The sequence below is a fragment of the Urocitellus parryii genome, chromosome 4, assembly GCF_045843805.1.
Source record: "Urocitellus parryii isolate mUroPar1 chromosome 4, mUroPar1.hap1, whole genome shotgun sequence".
NCBI classification, from domain to species: Eukaryota; Metazoa; Chordata; class Mammalia; order Rodentia; family Sciuridae; genus Urocitellus; species Urocitellus parryii.
The window spans coordinates 160,814,870-160,834,380 of record NC_135534.1 but is presented as its reverse complement, the minus strand read 5'-3'; the positions used below and the strand labels follow the sequence as shown (position 1 = coordinate 160,834,380).

The window sequence follows — 19,511 nt, the reverse complement described above, 5'->3', positions numbered from 1 at the left end:
TCTCAGCAGAGAAATGAACAGAGAAGAAACTGTGCAAGAGCCCGTCCCTACTGGGCAGAATAGAAACAGCACTGCCTGAGCGCGGTGTGGGCCTTGGCCTCGATGCCTGGTCTCATGAGCTGGGAAAGCCTTTGGGAAGTGGATCAGCTATACTGAGCTGAGGCCCTGCATTTGAGGGGCCGGCTGCCCTGGGAAGCACGCAGTGTAGCCAAGAGGCTGTCTTGTGTGTCTGTGCCCTGTGCTAGGCACCATAGCTTCTTTCAAGGAAATGTTTTTTTTTTACTCTGAAAACTCAGGTTTGAATGACTACTTGACTCTCCCTGCACTTGGTTAATCACACAGCATGAGAAAAGGTTGGTGCCATTTGGCTCTGGGGCTTGGTGACATATCTCCAAGCAGCGATGTGTGCCTGCACTGGGGATCGGGAACTTGCTCACTCACTGCTATGATATAGATATAAGGTACCCCCCAAAAGCTCATGCTTGAGACAATGCAAGAACATTCAGAGGTGAAATGAATGGGTTATGAGAGCTGTAACCTAACCAGTGGATTACCTGGGTGGGTAACTCTAGGCTGATAGGGGGTGGCTGGAGGAGGTGGGTCACAGGGCTTGCCTTTGGGGTATGGTTTCCCTGGTGAGAAGCTTTCTCTGCTTCCTGATCGCCATGTCTCCAGCTGCTTTCCTTCAACATGCCCTTCTGCCATGGTGTTCTGCCTCACTCAGGCCTAGAACAATGAAGTCACCCTTCTATGGATTGAGATCTCTGAAATAGTGACTGCCAAATAAACTTTTCCTTCTCCAAAATTGTTCTTGCTACGTCTTCTGGTCACAGCAACAACAACAAAAATGAACTAAAACACTCATAAAGGAGAGTGTGTCGTGAAAGAGAAGGGTACAGCCCAATCCTATGTGGATATTCTATAGGAGATTCTTTCTTAGGTTTAAGATCTAAATAAGATATGCTGAAAACAGTACTGAATTGCCCTCCCTCTCTCCCTCCCTCCCTCCCTCCCTTCCTTTTTTATTTTTTGGTACTGAGGATTGAATCCAGGGGTACTTAACCACTGATACATATCCCCAGCCCTTTTTGTATTTTATTTAGAGTCAGGGTCTCACTGAGTTACTTAGGGTCTTGCTAAGTTGCTTAGGCTGGCTTTGAACTCACAATCTTCCTGCCTCATCCTCCTGAATGGCTGGGCTTACAGGTGTGTGCCACCATACCTAGCTGAATTGCTTTTCTAAAAAGCCATACATAATTATGTGTTTTGTTGCTGGAGCCACTTGAGGCCATTTAATTCTAATAAAAATTTAGGGCCTTTAGCATTTAGGCTTTCTTTATTTCCTGATCTTCCTGAGGATAATCTCTACTCTTGCAGGTTTTTTTTTTTTTTTTTTTTTTTGGTCTTTCCAGGTCTTTGACCTCATGGAGACTGCCTAACTCAGTGATACAGTGGAAAGAATATGACCCTTGGAAACAGGATGTGTGATCACTACTGTAATGCCTCAGCATCCTTTCTAAAAATAAGGTGGAGTGATTATATCATGGGTTGGCAAACATTTTTCTGTGTAGGGCCAGAAAGAAAATGTATTAGGCTTGTGGTCATAGAATCTGTGGCAAATACTTAACTCTATCCTTGGTGTGCAAGCAACCGTAGACAAGACATAAGTGACTGAATAGGTGTGGTTGTGTTAGCAAAACCATTTGTTTATTAAAAACAAGTGGTTTTTGTAAATCTACATAGGATCCCCCTTGACTATTCAGCTGAATTCAGATCAGTGTATGCATTTAAAACTACCTGAGGCAGGGTAAAAAAATTACCCTAGAGAATTCATGGTAGGTCACCTAGCATGGGAAAAGGTTGTATTGGCTGAATGTCACCAGTGCCCATTAGTCATACAGTGTAGGATACAGTTTCTGTTGCCACCATTCACACTGGAAAACTTCATGATTCCTAGAACATTGAGTAGAATGTGGTTTTGGTGTAAAATCACAAATATATAAATGAATAGAGACAAATTGATATTCTACAAAGGGAACTCATTGGAGGAAGGATAATCCTTTCAACAATGGTTATACAGAAGTTGGCTATCCACATGCTTATAAACAAACTTCAAAATATACTTCTCACTGAATAAAAAAATAACTCAAAATAAATCATAGACTTGATTATAAAACCTAAAACTACAAAACTTCTAGAAGAAAGTATGGAAGAAAATTTTTGAGACCTTAGGTTAGGCAAAGATTCCTTAAATACAACAAAAGAATAATCAACAACAGAAAAAAAAATAACCAGAACTTCACCAAAATAAAAATCTCTACCTTTGAAATACACTGTTAAGAGAATGAAAAGACAGTCATTGACTGGGGCAAAATATCTGAAAATCAGGCATCTGATAAAAGACTGGTATTCAAAATATACAATGAACCCTTAAAATTCAATAATAGGCAAACAACCTAATTTAAAAGAAACCAGGATATAATAAATTAGAATAAAAAATTTAAAATAAATAAATAAATAAAAGAAACCAGGCAAAATACTATGAAACAGACATTTCACTCAAGAAAATAAGGTGGTAAAGAAGCACATGAAGGGGCTGGGGATGTGGCTCAAGCGGTATCGTGCTCGCCTGGCATGCATGCAGCCCGGGTTCGATCCTCAGTGCCACACACAAACAAACATGTTTTGTCCGCTGAAAACTAAAAAAATAAATACTAAAAAAATTTCTCTCTCTCTCTCTCTCTCTCTCTCTCTTAAAAAAAAGAAGCACATGAAAAGATGTTCAACAGTATTAGTTAGGAAAATATAACTTAAAACCATGATAAATCATACATGGAGTAGAAAGTCTAAGACTAAAAAGACCAACTAGAGCAAGCTGTGGTGAAGATGTGGACAATCTAGAATTTCACATACTGGTGGTGGCAATGCCAAGTAATATAACCACATTGTAAGACAGTATGGCTGTTTATTAAAATGTTGATCATACACCTGCCATATAATTCAGTCATGTTATTCCTATGTGTTTAATCAAGAGAAATGAAATGTGTTTAATCAAATGAAGATCAGCATGTGAACTTTCATAGCAGCTTTATCTGTAGTAACTATAAGGTAGAAGTAACCATCCTGTTTCTCAACTGGTGAATGATTAACAAAACCATAGTAGTTCTATAAAATGGAACATTAGTCAACAATAAAATGAAATGTTCCATTGATATATTTTACAATATAGATGAAGTCTCAAAATAATTATCCTGACTGAAAGGAGTCACATTCCCAATAGTCTTGTTCCTTTCTAGAAACACTCTAGAAAATGCAATCTACTCTATACTGATAGGAAGCAGATCAATGGTTGGCTGGGTGGAAGTGGTAGGGTGAGAGTGTCAGGGACCAATTATGAAGGGGTCTGAGGTAACTTTTGGGGAGAATAAATATACTCATTATGTTGATTGTGGTGATGGTTTAACAAGTATGTACCAATTTCAAGACAAAACTTTAGACTTTAAATATGTCCTATTTATTTAATGTCAAATATCAAATTGTCGGATGTATGTTAAACATGTAAATATGTACTTGTATCTTATAAATCAACAAAAAGATAAAAATCTATTAAAAATGAACAAAAGGTCTAAATGTGCAGTTCATAAATGAATATATATGATTATTAAACATTAAAAACTCAAATCATTTAAAAATCACAAAAATACTACAGAAATACAGAAGATAATTAGAAATTATTTTGAAAACTTGTACTCCAATAAAATAGAGAATATAAAAGGCATTGACAAATTTCTAGAGTTATATAATTTGCCCAAATTAAATCAGGATGATATATACAATTTAAACAGATCAATTTCAAGCAATGAAATAGAAGATGCCATCAGAAGCCTACCAGCCAAGAAAAGCCCAGACCAGATGGATATACAGCTGAGTTCTACAAGACCTATAAATAAGAACTAATACCTATACTCTTTAAATTATTTTGTGAAATAGAAAAGAGGGAGCACTTCCAAAATCATTATGTGAAGCCAATATCACTCTGATTCCAAAACCAGGCAAAAACACATCAAAGAAAGAAAACTTCAGACCAATATCTCACATGAACATAGATGCAAAAATTCTCAATAAAATTCTGGCAAATTGAATACAAAAACATACCAAAAAGGTAGTGCACCAAAATCAAGAGGGGTTCATCCCAGGAATGCAAGGTTGGTTCAACATACAGAAATCAATAAATGTAATTCATCATATCAATAGACTTAAAGATAAGAATCATATTATCATCTCAATAGACGCATAAAAAGCATTTGACAAAATACAGTACCCATTCATGTTCAAAACATTAGAAAAACTAGGGATAGGAACATATCTCAACATCATAAAAGCTATATATGCTAAGCCCCAGGCCAACGTCTTTCTAAATGGAGAAAAGTTGAAAGCATTCCATCTAAAAACTGGAGTAAGACAGGGATGCCCTCTTTCACCACTTCTATTTTAACACACTTCTTGAAACACTGGCCAGAGCAATTAGACAGACAAAAGAAATTAAAGGGACATGGATAGGTAAAGAAGAACTCAAATCAGCATTATATGCCGACGATATGATTGCATACCTAGAAAACCAAAAAAATTCCACCAGAAAACTTATAGAACTAGTAAAAAAATTCAGCAAAACAGCAGGATACAAAATCAACACTCACAAATCAAAGGTATTTCTATATATCAGTGACAAATTCTCTGAAAGGGAAATGAGGAAAACTACCCCATTTACAATAGCCTCAAAAAAATAAAAAAAGAAAAGAAAATACTTGGATATCAACCAAACAAAAGAAGTAAAAGACCTGTACAATGAAAAATATAGAACACTAAAGAAAGAAATTAAGGAGGACCTTAGAAGATGGAAAGATCTCACTTATTCTTGACAGAATTAATATTGTCAAAATGATCATACTACCAAAAGCACTACATAGATTTAATACAATTCCAATCAAAATCCCAATGATATTCCTCATCAAAATAGAAAAGGCAGTCATGAAATTCATCTGGAAAAATAAGAGACCCAGAATAGCTAAAGCAGTCCTTAGCAAGAAGAGTGAAGCAGGTACCATCACTATACCAGACCTTAAACTATACTATAGAGCAATAGTAATAAAACCAGCATGGTATTGACACCAAAATAGACTGGTAGACCAATGGTACAGAATAGAGGACACAGAGACTAACCCACATAATTAAAGTTTTCTTATATTAGACAAAGGCACCAAAAACAAACATTGGAGAAAAGATAGCCTCTTCAACAAATGGTGCTGGGAAAACTGGAAATCCATATGCAACAAAATGAAATTAAACCCCTATCTCTCACCATGCAAAAAACTCAACTCAAAATGGACCAAGACCTTGGAATTAAAACAGAGACACTATACCTATTAGAAGAAAAAGTAGGCCCAAATCTCCATCATATCATCTCCCCAACTTCCTTAATAAGGCTCCTATAGTGCAAGAATTAAAATTAAGAATCAATAAATGAGATGGATTCAAACTCAAAAGCTTCTTTTCAGCAAAAGAAACAATCAGTGAAGTGAATAGAGAGCCTCCAGAATGGGAACAAATTTTTAGTACTTGCTTATCAGATCGAGCACTAATCTCTAGGGTATATAAAGAACTCAAAAAATTAAACACCAAAAAATCCCCAATAGCCCAATCAATAGTTGTGCCAAGGAACTGAACTCATACAGTTCTGGGGAGCATATAAGTGGATAAAACTTTATTGGAGCAGGGTATAGTGGCAAATACCTGTAATTCTAGTGACTTGAAAGGCTGAGGTAGGAGGATCACAAGTTCAAAGCCAGTCTCAGCAACTTAGTAAGGCCCTAAGTAACTTATCAAGAATCTGTCTCAAAGTGAAAAATAAAAAAGGTAGGGGATATGCCTCAGTGGTAAAGTACCCCTGGGTTCACTCCCCAGAACCAAAACAAACAAACCAACAGAAAAACTTTGTTGGATGGTAATTTGACAACATACAACAAAACCCAAAATTATACAAAGCATTTGACACAGTAATCCTACTTCTGGGGATTGATCTTGAATAAATAAGAATCACATCCGGACTTAGAAATAAGAATTTTTACCATATCTATTTTTAAAATACTAACAAAAGATTGCAAACAATCTAAAAATCCAATTCTAGAAAACTGGTTGAATAAAACATGATATCTCCTGCCAATGCAGCCATTAAATGTAAAACCGTAGAAAAACATTAAAATACATGGAAAATTTTGCTATATTTCTGTAAGTGAAAAAATGTACAAGCAGTATAGAGAGTACATTTCATTTTAGGTAAAAAAATATAAAATGTATATATTAATGTCTAGGAAAAAGGGATTTGCACTGCTTCTCTCAGGGTTAGTTAATTATAGATAATTTTCATTTTCTTCTTTTCACTTGTATTTTTAATTGTTGTACAATGAAGATGTATTGCTCTTATAATAAAAACTCTAATAATAAAGTCATTTTAAAAATCGATGCTAATACCCTATAAATGAATACTATAAGAAATAATAGACTTAGACCTTGGTAGCCAAAACCAATATTTAACTGAAGGCTGAAAAAAGGTTCAGGAGCTTCAGGGAGGCCTGAGATGCTGCGCCTGTAAAAATGGAGCCCTGGGCAGTGTTGGTTTAGGCCTTGACCACCAAAGGTGGTGGCATGGGCCTTGCTCTCCAGAGCAGCTGACAGTTTTGACCTCTGTTTGGGGGCTGGGGGGGGAAGATCACTGTAAATAAGACCCCCCCCCCCCAAAAAAAAAAGCACCTCTCTTGCCTTGGAGAATGGATCCAGGGATCCAGTGAGGGTGGGTCCACTCTGTGCGGCTAAGGCCCCACTGGGCATCTTCCACTTAAGCCTCATTTCCATTTTATGGTTATGAAGTCTGAGGCCCAGAAAGGTGCATGCCTGTGTTGCTTAGTCAAAAGACTTAAAGGGGAATCAAAGCCAGCATGTCTGATAACTGAAGTAGCCATGTCTTGAATCAATTCACCCAGTGGAATCTAAATACTCAAGTCTCAGTGAAGAAGAGTTAGCTCTGAGACTGGGCTTTAAAGACCCCCAAATCTCCTTTCTCCCCTTCCTCCCATGAAACAGGAATCAAAGTTCATGAGTTGCCATCTCTGTGCCACAGAACCACGCAGTGTTATAGCACCACGAATCTGTTACAGCTGGCTACCCTAGCACATGGGAGAAATACCTTCACCTGAATCTCACTGCTCACTGGCCTCAACAGAGTGAGCAAATGACTTTCATCCTGTATATGAACTGCCACCGGGCTTGGTGGGAATGTTAAAATGAATCCCAAGGCTCTACCTGACTGAGAAAAGAAGAGCATCATAATTAGAGATGCCTAGGCTGTGGGAGAGTGATTGACAGTATCTTTGCCACATATTTCCACTTTGGTCTAGAATACCTGTTACCCTCAATGTCGGATTTCTTCATTCTATCTCCCCTGCTATTGATTATTCCTATGGAAAGTCAGATGCATTCTTGCACATTAGTTTCACTACATTGTTTTCTTATTTAAAAACCATCTCAACATCTGTCCCTATTTCCCACGGTAGTAAATCTACTTCTTCAGCCTACCAATCAAGGCCCTCCATAATCTGATGCCGCTTAGCTTATTGTTTCTGTTTCTTAGCAACCCTTCATAAAACCACCTCTTGGGTCTCTATGACCTATTTCTTAGAACACACACTCTGGTCTGAAAGGGTTACCTTCAGGAGCCAGGGATGGTAGCCTGTTTGACTGGGAATTGACTGTGAAGCCAGACTTAAAGATAGGTAGTTAGTGTAGTTAGGCAAATCTTGTCTAATATCGGGTCTACTAGAGAAAATGGAGTCAAATCTAATAAAGAAAATGGAATCCCATTTGAGTCTGGGAAAGCAGAAACTGCACCTGGGAGATTGTATTGTTAGTGTCCCCAAGGCCCTGGTCCATCCTAAAGAACTGTTAATGAAGCAACACCCAGCAGGTGGGGAAGTGCTAGTCAATTCAGCCTAGGCTCCTTCCTGCCTGGATCACTCCTCTCCTGCCCCATCAGCCCACCTGTTTCCCACCTTTTGCCCACCTTTTGGCCTTCCCACCTGCACCCCCTATCACATGCAACATAAAGGACTGGAATGTAGAATGAGAAAGAAAACCTTAAATATATAAGGGATGGGATTTCCTCATCCCATGGATTCCCCCTTTTGGATCCCCTTTGTCCTCCAGGAGAAGTCTGTTCTACCTGCTATCCTTCAATAAAGCCTCTTACTTTCTATTCTACACTTGTGTGGGCATGCTTCTCTGTTATACTCCAGCATTCAGGGAAGCCGGACTTGTCAAGGTAACCAGCATTCTCAACTGGACTAGCAGATCAGAATGAGTCACTATCTGGGAGCTCAAGGTGGGGAGAGGGCATGAGGACTGCTGAGTGGACCAATCCAGCTGAGGTTTGCTGGTATTGATGGCGTAGTTTCTATCCCCATTTAACTGCCTGTCCTCAGCCTTAAAGCAGTGCAGCACCACGGCTGATTCTGAACAAATATAGGTAGGTATTTTGCACATTTTCATCTCAGGATGCATGGTATCTTTTTTTTTTTTTTTTTTTTTAACCATGAATGCCATTTCACTTTCTTTCTGCCTATTTCAATCTCATTCATCCTTAAGTGCTCAGTTCCAAAACACCACAGAAACTCTGGTCTGTCTCAAATGACCTCCTTCTCTAAGTCCTGATATTTGACATCACTCCCCTAGTTTGCCTCCATGATTCCATGCAGATCTCTCTGTTTCTGTGATAGTGTTGATGCAACACTGTCATTCACTGCTAAGAATCCATTTTTCCCAGGCAGTTACATTCAGGGACTTTATGGGTACTGACTCACTGTCTCATTCAGATGGAGCAGTCCAGTCTTAGGTAACAAAGCACCATAAACTCGTAGTGGAATGCAGGAGTATAAAGCACAATAAATTCTTATTGCCCATGGCTAAAATGAGACAAAATATTATTCCAGAATAAAGGAAAAAGAAAGTAAAGCTATCATGGAAAAATATGAGCAGGTTAACTTTTCCAGCATGTTGAATGGCACCTGAGTGACCCCAAAGAGTTATTCAACTTGAAACTAAACAGTTGCTGGTGACTGGGTTGCGATGAATAGTTATGATAATTTTTTATAGGGATGAGTCTAAAACTCATTACTAAAAAGAAATCCATAGTGCACACCCTTACTTTGGAATAAGTTTTTCATTTATAAGCCAAAGAAACTATGCAATCTGAAACTTCTATGAATTTTGATTGTTGTGATATGGAAAAACTCAAGGCCAAGCTTTTCTAAGTTATGGGAAACAGAAAATGGCTACTTGTTAACTGTATTTGGGTCTTATTTTTTCTCTGCATCAGAAACAGAGAAATCAAAAGTCTTTTCCATATACTGATAAGCTATGAGGACTGTGCTAATTTCAGATGATAATGAAAAATTAAAGATACTCTCTTTGTGCTCTAATTCTCAATTAATGAGGTCCTTCTTTGGCCAGGTTGATAAGTTATCACCAATAAAACCAGAAAACCATTTGACTTTGTTATTTGTTAGTTCGTGGGTAGAAGAGTAGAGAAACTTTAAACTTTGAGCCAAGGGAACAATTCTAGTTACAATTATCAACATTTGAGGTCACAGAGAGTTAGTGTGAAGATTTCCCACACTTTGCAGGTTTTGTTGTTACTGTTTTTAAAAGTAGTTAAAAGCTTTTCTTTCTTTTTTTTTTTAATCCCCATCTTAAGCAGTGTTATGTTTTGGGTTCATAGCACAATCAAGAGGAATGCACAGGGCTTTCCCATATTCTCCCTGCCCCTAACATTCACAGACTCATGTTCCCCCACACTTTGTTGGAGAAAAGAAGTCCTTTCTCCACCTTGATTATTTCCAGAGGTCATGAGTGAAGGTTCCTTTGGCATTTCCATGCTTCTGGTGAGAGGACTCAGATGCTTTTGCACAATTCTCTGCTACCAGAAGACACCTGTCCTGTAGGCAACAATTTGGTGAAGATTCCCGATGCTAAAAGCCAGGGAAGTTTTGCCTTGAGGAATCCATCTGGGCTGATGTCAGACTGTGTTATAGAAGGCTGGCCCAAACAGAATCATGGGCTGTAGAAGGGTGCTGACATTGCAGCTTTGTCCTTGAAAGCTGATGATAGCTCTGTTTAGGTAGGAGGAAGCCATGGGGGTACTGGAGAATGGGAGAAGAGACAAAGGAATAGTCCTTTACTGCTATACCTTTCTCAAAGTTTACTGAGTCAGCCTCATCAAGAGGATCTGAGCTGTGGCATCAGCCCAAGTTAACTCAGAAAGGAACCATAATGGAATCTAGACAAGCTGTAGGGTCCAGACTGAGAACGGCACTCACCTCATATGAAACCTCAGCCAAGTTTCCACTGGTGAGTCTGGATTCTGTAGGCAATTTAGTGATTTCCTGTTGGCCACCCCCCACTGCTGCCTCCTCCCACCTGCAAGTAGTCACCCATCCATAAATCCTGTCCAGCCCTGGATTTTTGCCCAATGTTTCAGAGGGCTGGACTCACCAAGGAGAGCGGAATTCCCAGGATCCAGGACCAGCTGTGTTCCCAGAGGAGATGTCAGCACTGAAGGCAGGTTCGGTCCAGTGGCTGAGAGCAAGGCCTTGATATCTTCCAACTGTGTGGGGACGTCGGGGGGATCTGTAAGAAGACAGATGGTTGAAGCATACAGGCTGTAATAAGGGACAGAGAGAGGTGGCAGGCGTGTGTGTGTGTGTGTGTGTGTGTGTGTGTGTGTGTGTGTGTAAGGCAGAAACTACTATTATTATAATTATCATTTTTTTGCAGTTCTGGGGTTCAAACCCAGGGTCTTGTGCATGTTAGGCAACCACTCTACCACTGAACCACATCCCTAGCCCCAGGCATTACTAATATTGACTCTTAAAATCACTTTTACCTAGGACGAGATCTACTTATCAAGGCAAATCTGAATTTCAAACTTAATATTTGATGCCTAAAATAATGAGATAATAAAAACCAGGCACATTACCTTCAGGGGTTCCTTACTTTTTATCACATCACTATTGGGTCCGTATAACTTTGCAGATAAATTAAACCATATTATAAAGAAACATTTTTAAAAAGATAACTTTGGCATTCGCTATATGCCAAGTTGTGAGATAATAGTTTTCATCCCATTTTTCATTTAATTCTCATAACATCCTTTAGAGTGAGGCACTTTGTTATTGTCCCCTCACACAGAAATATGCCACAGGTGTTTCTTATTTAAAAGAACACTATGAAATACAAAAACACTATGAGTGGCTTTTTCTATGAAGAAAAATATCCAGTTGTGAAGTTAATTTGAGATCTTGATTTTATGCCCACGTGGAACCCAAATAAATAGGATAGGAGGAGGTTTGCACTGGATGCCTTGTCATTCAAAATCTTATGTGGAGTTAGGGCTAAAGTCATCAGAAATCACTGATGACCTGAGCTAAAAGTGACAGAAATAGGAGACACAGTAGCTTATCATTTCCACTGGACAAATAAAAAGGCAAGCACTTATTGAACCTAGTGGTGGAATAATCCAGATTCTGCTGGAAAAGCAGCAGAATCCTTTTGCCCTTCTCCCCGTGTCTCTTGAAGCACTGCTGTGCCCACTTCCATGGCCAGTGGCCACTCTTTTCTTCAGAACACTTGGTGGGGTAGAATGAGAAGCACAAGAATTGCTCTTGTAATTGATGGTCATTTCAACAGGAATGAGTGAGGTCCATACCATGTGTTAGGCACTTGTCTGAGATGGTAAATAAATAAGATTTACATTTTATTCCCTGATGGTGTCTGAGTCTACTTCAGAAACATCCCTCTGTCTTGCTGCCTTTGACTGCCAAAGACCATCATACGGAGAAAACAATGGTGAACCTGAGATTATTTATCCCTATATGAAATAGAACTCTGAAAACCCCTCGTCATTAGGTAGAGGGAAAACACCGTGCTTGGATTCAGGAATCCTCAGTTTGAGATATGGCTCTGTCATTCACTAACTTGGGAAGTCACTGAATCCTGCTGACCCAATAAAAGTGTGTTCCTTTCCAAGCTCTTTTTCCACTCTGGAATACCATGATTTTTGGAACTAATGCTATCAGTTTACTCAAAGCTAGTCTCTTTTCCTCCCTTCGTCCTTAATAGTCACTCTTGAAACAAAAGAAATCTTTGCTTATTTAGTAAAAGCAAAAAGGAGAGTTTATGTTCTATCTGTAAAAATAATCTGATCTCCTTGGGTCAAACGTCAGCCCCTCCTGATGGCTTCTACGGTATTTCTTTTTTGGTTCATGTTCATTTTATCTTTCCAGGGAGACTAAATGCTTCAGGGGCAGAGCCCATCTCTTGCATTTCTCCTAAAGCTCTACCAGAGTCGAGCATACATGGACATAGAGGTAGCACTCTGAATATTCATCCAATGAATTAATTTATTCACCTAGATGAATAAATGCAAATTGGTACAGCCAATGTGGAAAGCAGTATGGAGATTCATTTATTCATCTAGACTCTGTCTCATTATTTTACATACTTTATGTAATAGATTAAGTCACAGAAATTGCCATCAGCTTTATACATAATACCCCCTTTAAAAAATTAAGCCATATTTTTGTTGATTAAAAGTTATGTCTTCTGTGTTTCTAATATACCTATAAAAACTGACAATCTTTTACTAAGAAACCAAGACTTGGATCAGGAAAAGTCCTTATATTAGAGAAAACATTCAGCATTTGTTTTTTTGGGATTGGCTAACTTTACTTAGCATTATCTTCTCCAACGCCATCCATTTACCTGCAAATGCTATGATTTTATTCTCTTTTATTGCTGAGTAAAATCCCATTGTGTATATATGCAAATTTTTTAATCTATTCATTCACTGAAGGGCATCTAGGTTGGCTCCACAGTTTAGCTATTGTGAATTGTGCTGCTATAAACATTGATGTGGCTGTGTCCCTGTAGTATGCTGTTTTTAAGTCTTTTGGTTATAAACCGAGGAAAGGGATAGCTGGGTCATATGGTGGTTCCATTACCAGATTTCCAAGGAATCTCCATACTGCTTTCCACATAGGCTGCACCAATTTGCAGTCCCACCAGCAATGTATGAGTGTACCTTTTTCCCCACATCCTCGCCAACACTTATTATTGTTTATCTTAAGGAGGCTGACTCATAGTGGGGTAGGGAAGGGGAGCATGGGAGGAATAGATGAATTCTAGATAGGGCAGAGGGGTAGGAGGGAAAGGAAGGGGCAGGGGATTAGCAAGGATGGTGGAATGTGATAGGCATCATCATCCAAAGTATATGTATGAAGACATGAATTGGTGTCAACATATTTTATATATACAACCAGAGATATGAAAAATTGTGCTGTATGCATGTAATAAGAATTGTAATGCATTCCGCTATCATTTATTTTTTTTAAAAAAATCAATAAAAAAATAAAAGTCCTGAAGTTAAGAGTTTTCACAGTGAATTCTCCCCTACCACGTTGGATTGAAATGGGGAAGACTTTGTGCCCTTCAAACACTATATTCATGGTCACACTGTGTTAGGGTTGGGATGCAACAGGAACCAAGTAGGTGGCTCACAGACCACACACACCCTACTGGCAACACCACAGGAGCAGCCACCATCTTAGACTTTCATCTGTTAGTAGAAACAGCGTGGAAAGGTTACTAGGGAGACAAAACCATCAACAAGCACCATAACTCAGTGTGGGGTAATAGTTCCTGGCCTCTAGGCTCCACACTAGCAGCAGAGCTGGCTGAAACCCAGTGCAAAACAAATAACATCCTTCTTTCTCTCAGCCAATTTTCTGTGGCTTCCTATGAAGACTGGAGGTTTATGCAGCCACCAGTGACAAAAACCTCCATCTAGGGTATAAAATCTGAGTGGGCAGGGGATGTAGAACCTGTGCTTTGCTTTATCATCAACTTTGGATACGAAAACAGAAGCCTAATTATTTTTCCCTAAGGAAGTGCATAAGGTATGTTTACGTGTGTATGTGTGGCAAGTAACTGTTTTTCATATTTTCCCCTTAGAATGACAGCTTTCTCTTGGTGAGAAAACAAGCACAAATACTCCAATAATTTGTTTTTAAAGAGTAAGGCCCCCCACAAAGCTTTTTCCATCTCTATTTTATTAACCCCCAGACTCAGTAGGAAGAACAGTAGATGGTCCCTAGTCTACAGAACAAAAAAGCAAGATGGCGGAGCTCAGTGCTGAGCAATGGCAGCTGGTGGATGGTGCCCTAGCATTGTTCTTATTTTTAAATACCTATTTTATGCCAGGAACTGTGCTAGATTCTTTAGACAGGGGTTCCTCTGTTTGGGACATGATTGTGGAGCTTATGTGGACTAGATTATGAACTTCCTGGAACTAAGTAAAAAATCTTACATGCAAATATTTCTGTGGAGGGAACCAGTTTTCATCTGGTTCTCTAGAAATCTTCAGCACAGGAGTTAAGACTAATAGCTTTACATCTGTTACCTTTTTTGACACTCCTGCTTCCCCTGCAATGTGGGCAGTCCTTGTTTGGTAGGCCTCCATATAGAGACCAGCAACTAAGACCAGCCAGGGGCAGGAGTTTGCTCAAGGCCACACAGTAAGTAAGAGGCAGAGCCAGGGTTCAAGCTCATGTTTGCCTGGCCCCTGGTCTGCGTGCTTTCTGTTGGAAAGCCTGAAGGTGGGGAGAAATGAAGAGATACTGAATTTGCCTTTTACATCCTTCATGGAATCAGGAAAACAAGGAGATGGAGGATGGGTTGGAGAGTTACCTCCTGGTGTCCACCAAGGCAGTGAGCTTTGAGGTTTTTACCTAGGATCAGGAGCTGGGTGTTCTCGGTCAGCTCTCCATGAACATTAGCTGCTCTGCAGGAGTACAGGCCCTGATCCAAGGAGGACACATTTGTGAGCAGCAAGGAGCCCTCGTGCAGATGGTGAGAGGAGCCCAGTTTGCTTTTATTCCTGAACCAAGTGACTTCAGCTTCAGGCACACCTAAGGGAAAAAAAAAAAAGAAAAAAAAAAAACACTCCATTAGCCAAACATATTCAGGTGAATGCAGAGGCGTTTACAGCCTCTTGGCTGGTCCTCCTGCGGCTACTCTGAGGAAGCATCTGCCTGGGCGTCTTCTGTATCTTTTGGCCAAACCAAATAACACCTTGGACCTTTGAGTTGTCTCCAGATCTTTTGCCTTTTAAATCCTACACTGATGAGGCAGGAAGAGAGAGGCCAATTAAAAGAAGAGGAAACGGGCAGCTAGTAAAGGGCACTTGCTAAAGTATCCAAATTATTTGGAAAAGACTTTTTAAAAATAAAAAAACCCAAATCTATATATTTGTGAAAATAAAGGCTCTACAACTGCATGAGACAACACAATATTAAGAAAAGCCACATATAAGATTATATATATTATGAATTCATTTCTGTAAGTAGAAGCCCCAAACTGGTAACATTAATCTACGTTGTGAGTAGTGAGGGTGGTGGTTCCCCTAAGGAAGTGGGATGGGTGCAGAGGGCTTGTGACTGAGAGAGGGGACGTGGGAGGGGCTACTGGAAATGCTTCTTGACCTGGCTGGATGTGCAGGGAGTGTTTACTTGGTATCTTTATGATATGTGTACTTTCTTATATAGATATGTTTAATAAAAAGTTAAAGGCTATAAAACATTAAAATATATGTCTGAACTAGACAAATGAAAGCTGCTAGATCCTTATTGGAGCCGACACTCTGTGAACAAACCATGCTTGCATTTTTGGAAGCTGCTATAGTTTGGATCTTGACTACTCTCCAAAGGGCAATGTATCAAAGGCTTGTCCCCAGAGTGGTCCTATTGAAGAAGTGAGGCTTAGGGGGAGGTCTGTAGTCACTGGAGGGGGACCTCAGCCCTCTGCTCATTCTTTTCTGTTTCCTGGTCATGAAGTGAATGGGTTTAGCTCTGCCGCATGCTCCCACCATGGTGTGCTGTCTTGCCATAGGTCCAAAGCAACAGAGCCAACCGATCATGGACTAGTACTTCCAGAACTGTGAGCTAAAATAACAATTTTTGTCTTCATAAGTTGATTACTGCAGATGCTTTGTTACAGTGACAGGAAGGTGACAAACACAGAAGCCTATATAGTCTCAGAATGAGAGAACAGAGATGGGGCACCAGTGGCACCACAGGAAATAGTCCAAAGGAGAGGTCTGTCCCCCACCACAACCCATGTCTGTGGTCTGTGAGGGCTGGGAGGCTGTGCTGCTGTGGGATGGCTGCCTGTCTTTGGAAGTCAGGCTGTTCTTGGAACAGCCTAAACTCCTTGGGAAGTCTCCCTGTGGTGGATGAGCTGGTACGCAGGCCCCCGTTGAAGGTAAGTCCTCCTGGATGGTCCTTGAGTGAGGTTCTGTCGGAGGCTGGGCTCTGAGTGAACAGAGAGACTGAAAGTCTATGGCATCGATTCACAGGTCTCCCAGGAGACGAAAGCTTCATCCCTTACATCACCCAGCTTTCTGATCCAGTTCATGAAGTTTACTCCTAGAACTCTTGGGCAAGTCTCCAGAGCATGTTTAGAATGTCAAATCCTGGAAAATGGGGTCAATGCCAAGAAAAACCCAAAAGGCAGACCTTTAGTCCAGCACTTTCTCTGAGTTGGGCTGGACTTTGCCACTGGGGCAAAGGGCAGTGTTGCCTTCACTGGCCAGTCGACTGTTGGGGATACTGAAGTCTTCAAGTAGTTACCTGTGTACCTGTTACCTGTCCTTGAAACTGGCTGGAAGAAGAGAGGCAGGGCTAATGAAAAGGGGTGGAGACTTAGATAGTGCAGGTCATCACCTCAAGGAGAGACACACACTGATTCAGCCTAAATGATGTGATGCTTGGTGCTCACTTGTGTGAGAGGGGCATCATCTCTCAAGATGCCTACATGAGGGGCAGAAAAGCTGATTTTTCAATGTAGCACCACTAGGGAGAGCAAGAGCATCATGATGCCTGACCATGCCAGCTTGGACTCTGGACCTTGAGCTCAGATTTTACATTGAAAAAAAAAAAAAATCCACAGTATTTAGTAGAAAGCCTCTGAAAAAGTAGGTCAAAAAGAAAGAGTTCCAGTTATTTCTCTCCTGAAAGCACAGGGGGAAGTGGGGTCCTACATATCATTCATATTCATCTCCCTTCCCTTGAATTTCTCAGGTGTAGCACTTCCTGCTGACATCCTTTTTTGAGGAGGGCTGTGGGCAGCAGGCACACAGTCCCTTAAGACAATTCTAGAGCAAGCAGGCAGAGTAGAGAACCGGATAAAATGAGCCTCTAGTTTTCTCAACACAAGGTGAACAAGTGAGGGTCTCCACAGGCATCCGCCACAGCTCCCTCTAGGTGTGATATTGAAGCATCCCGAAGGAGACTGAGGGCTGTTCAGTCCTCTTTGGGTTTGAGCCTGGGCCCCTGCAGGGTAGCCAGAGGTTGAGAGATGCAGGGGAGAGAGAAAATGAGAACAAATGAGACGGAGGGAGGAGGGAGAGGGGAAGGAGCCAGGGAACCCAGGGATGGAGAAGGGCCTGGGAGCTGCTTCTCAGCTTCCTTAGGAACTGATTGTGTGACTTTTCCCTTCTCTGTACTACCCTTTGCCTCATGAACCTATAACATTTGGCTTGAGAGGACAAGACTAAGTATGTTCCTCTTCTGGAGGAAGAGCAAGGATATTCACGGCAGAAATGAAAATGTTCAGGATAGAAAAGGATACAAGGAAGGAGCCTGCAGTTTCTATAAAACTGGAACCACACAGTGACAGGCATCCCAGGGTCTTCATTAGCAAACCTCTCCCAGATTCACTGGAGCACTGACCTGCATCACGCATTTGCTAATGGACTGGTGCCGGTGCCACATTTTGGGGGCTTCCTGCCAATGCCACTTAAAAGACATTTGGAAACATTTGGCTGACATTGTGAACACAGAATAAAGAAAGAGAAAAAGCAACCGAGGCATCATAGAGCTCATTTCCCTTTTTCTCTTAAGAGCTGATATGATGAGCTGGGGGCAGGGGCCCACTCCTGTCATCCCAGGGACTTGGAAAGAAGAGAAAGGAGGAGGAGAACAAGTTGAGGGCCGCCCTGTCTCCAAATAAAAAGGGCCAGGGATGGAGTTAAAATGTAGAGTGCCCTTGGGTTCAATCCCCAGTATATCCCACCCCCATGAGAGATGGGGTGGGGGGGGGAGAAGAAAAGGAGGAGGAAGAGGAAAAGAGGGAGGAAAGGTGACAAAGTGACAATGACGTTTTAGGAAACTTCACTATGCCTTGGATGTGCCACAGAATCCCCTGAAAAGGTATTACATATGCTTGCCTAATATTAATGTTCAGACTCCCTTGAGGTACCAAGTGTGCTGAGCTATGGAAAAATAACCTGCACACCGTGGGGAGAAGTAATATCTACTAAACATTTGCTGTAAGCCAAATTATAGACAACATTCCCATGAAGCAGGTACTATATTATTAACTACATTTATAGATGAGAAAACCAGGGCTCAAAGGGATTAAAGTCACGTTAGTTTGGATCTCTGAGAAATTAGACGGGGGCAGAGTCTCTGCCCTCCTATTGCCCATCCAAACCCACAATGGCAGCATGGGTCCAAATGGAGATGCCTTTGAGAATCCCCATCTCAGCAGGTTACAGCACATCCCGCCATGACACCAGACAGCCTCTTTAGAGAATATCTAAACTTCTGTGTTCTTATTTCTGAACTATGACATTCTGAAACACTTTTTGACTTCAAAATTAGTCTTTCTCCTGTCATTGTAACAATAATATTTTTGTTAGGAAGGAGGGTTCCAGAATCCATAAGCATTGGATTTCTTGGTTTTCTTTTTCTGGAAAACATGGTCAGGTCCTAGAGATTTTTTTTTTCTTTTCTTTTTTTAACCCTCCCCTAAATTGTAAGGTGACAGTACACTCTATAGAAAGAAACACCTTTAAAATGGTAGAAAATGCACTCCATCATAAAACAAAGTTCAAAGCTGTAGACCAGTGACTTGGCCTGGCTCCACACTGGATTCCCTGGTATTATTTGTGTCTTAAAAAAAAAAAAAAAAGGAAACCAAAAGAACGTGTGTTTGCTTTCTCCTCTTGTGGCATATCTTACCAACAACACAATGTTCTCCCTGTTGCTTGAAAGGATCAATAAATGGGTCTCGTCAGAATGGGTTGTAACTGGATACGATTATGAGGATTAGTGCCTTTAATCTCCACTGAGCTGCCAGGAAGCGTGATGCTATAATATCTTTTTTTTTTTTTAAATATCCCCGACAGGATATTCTTGCTAACTGGACCATTTGTTATATTTGGAAAGCTGCTCGTACTATGGCAGCTTGTCAGGATCTTGAGGTGGGGCATCCCAAGGTGTACTTTTACATGGTAAGTTCTAGAAATTTCTTTGATGGGGAGAGGGTGACTTGGTGCAAGAAAAGAG

The 19,511-nt window shown here is 40.6% G+C and overlaps 1 protein-coding gene across 1 annotated transcript in view; it reads right to left on the bottom strand.

Annotated features, from left to right (window-relative positions):
- Positions 1–19,511, bottom strand: part of Adamtsl1 (ADAMTS like 1) — a 904,315-nt gene that overhangs the window by 36,707 nt on the left and 848,097 nt on the right. The window contains exons 23-24 of the mRNA XM_077797045.1: positions 14,892–15,071; positions 10,600–10,734 (exon numbers count right to left, since the gene is read on the bottom strand). Coding sequence (XP_077653171.1) covers positions 10,600–10,734; positions 14,892–15,071 — 315 coding nt within the window. The remainder of the gene's footprint in view (positions 1–10,599; positions 10,735–14,891; positions 15,072–19,511) is intronic.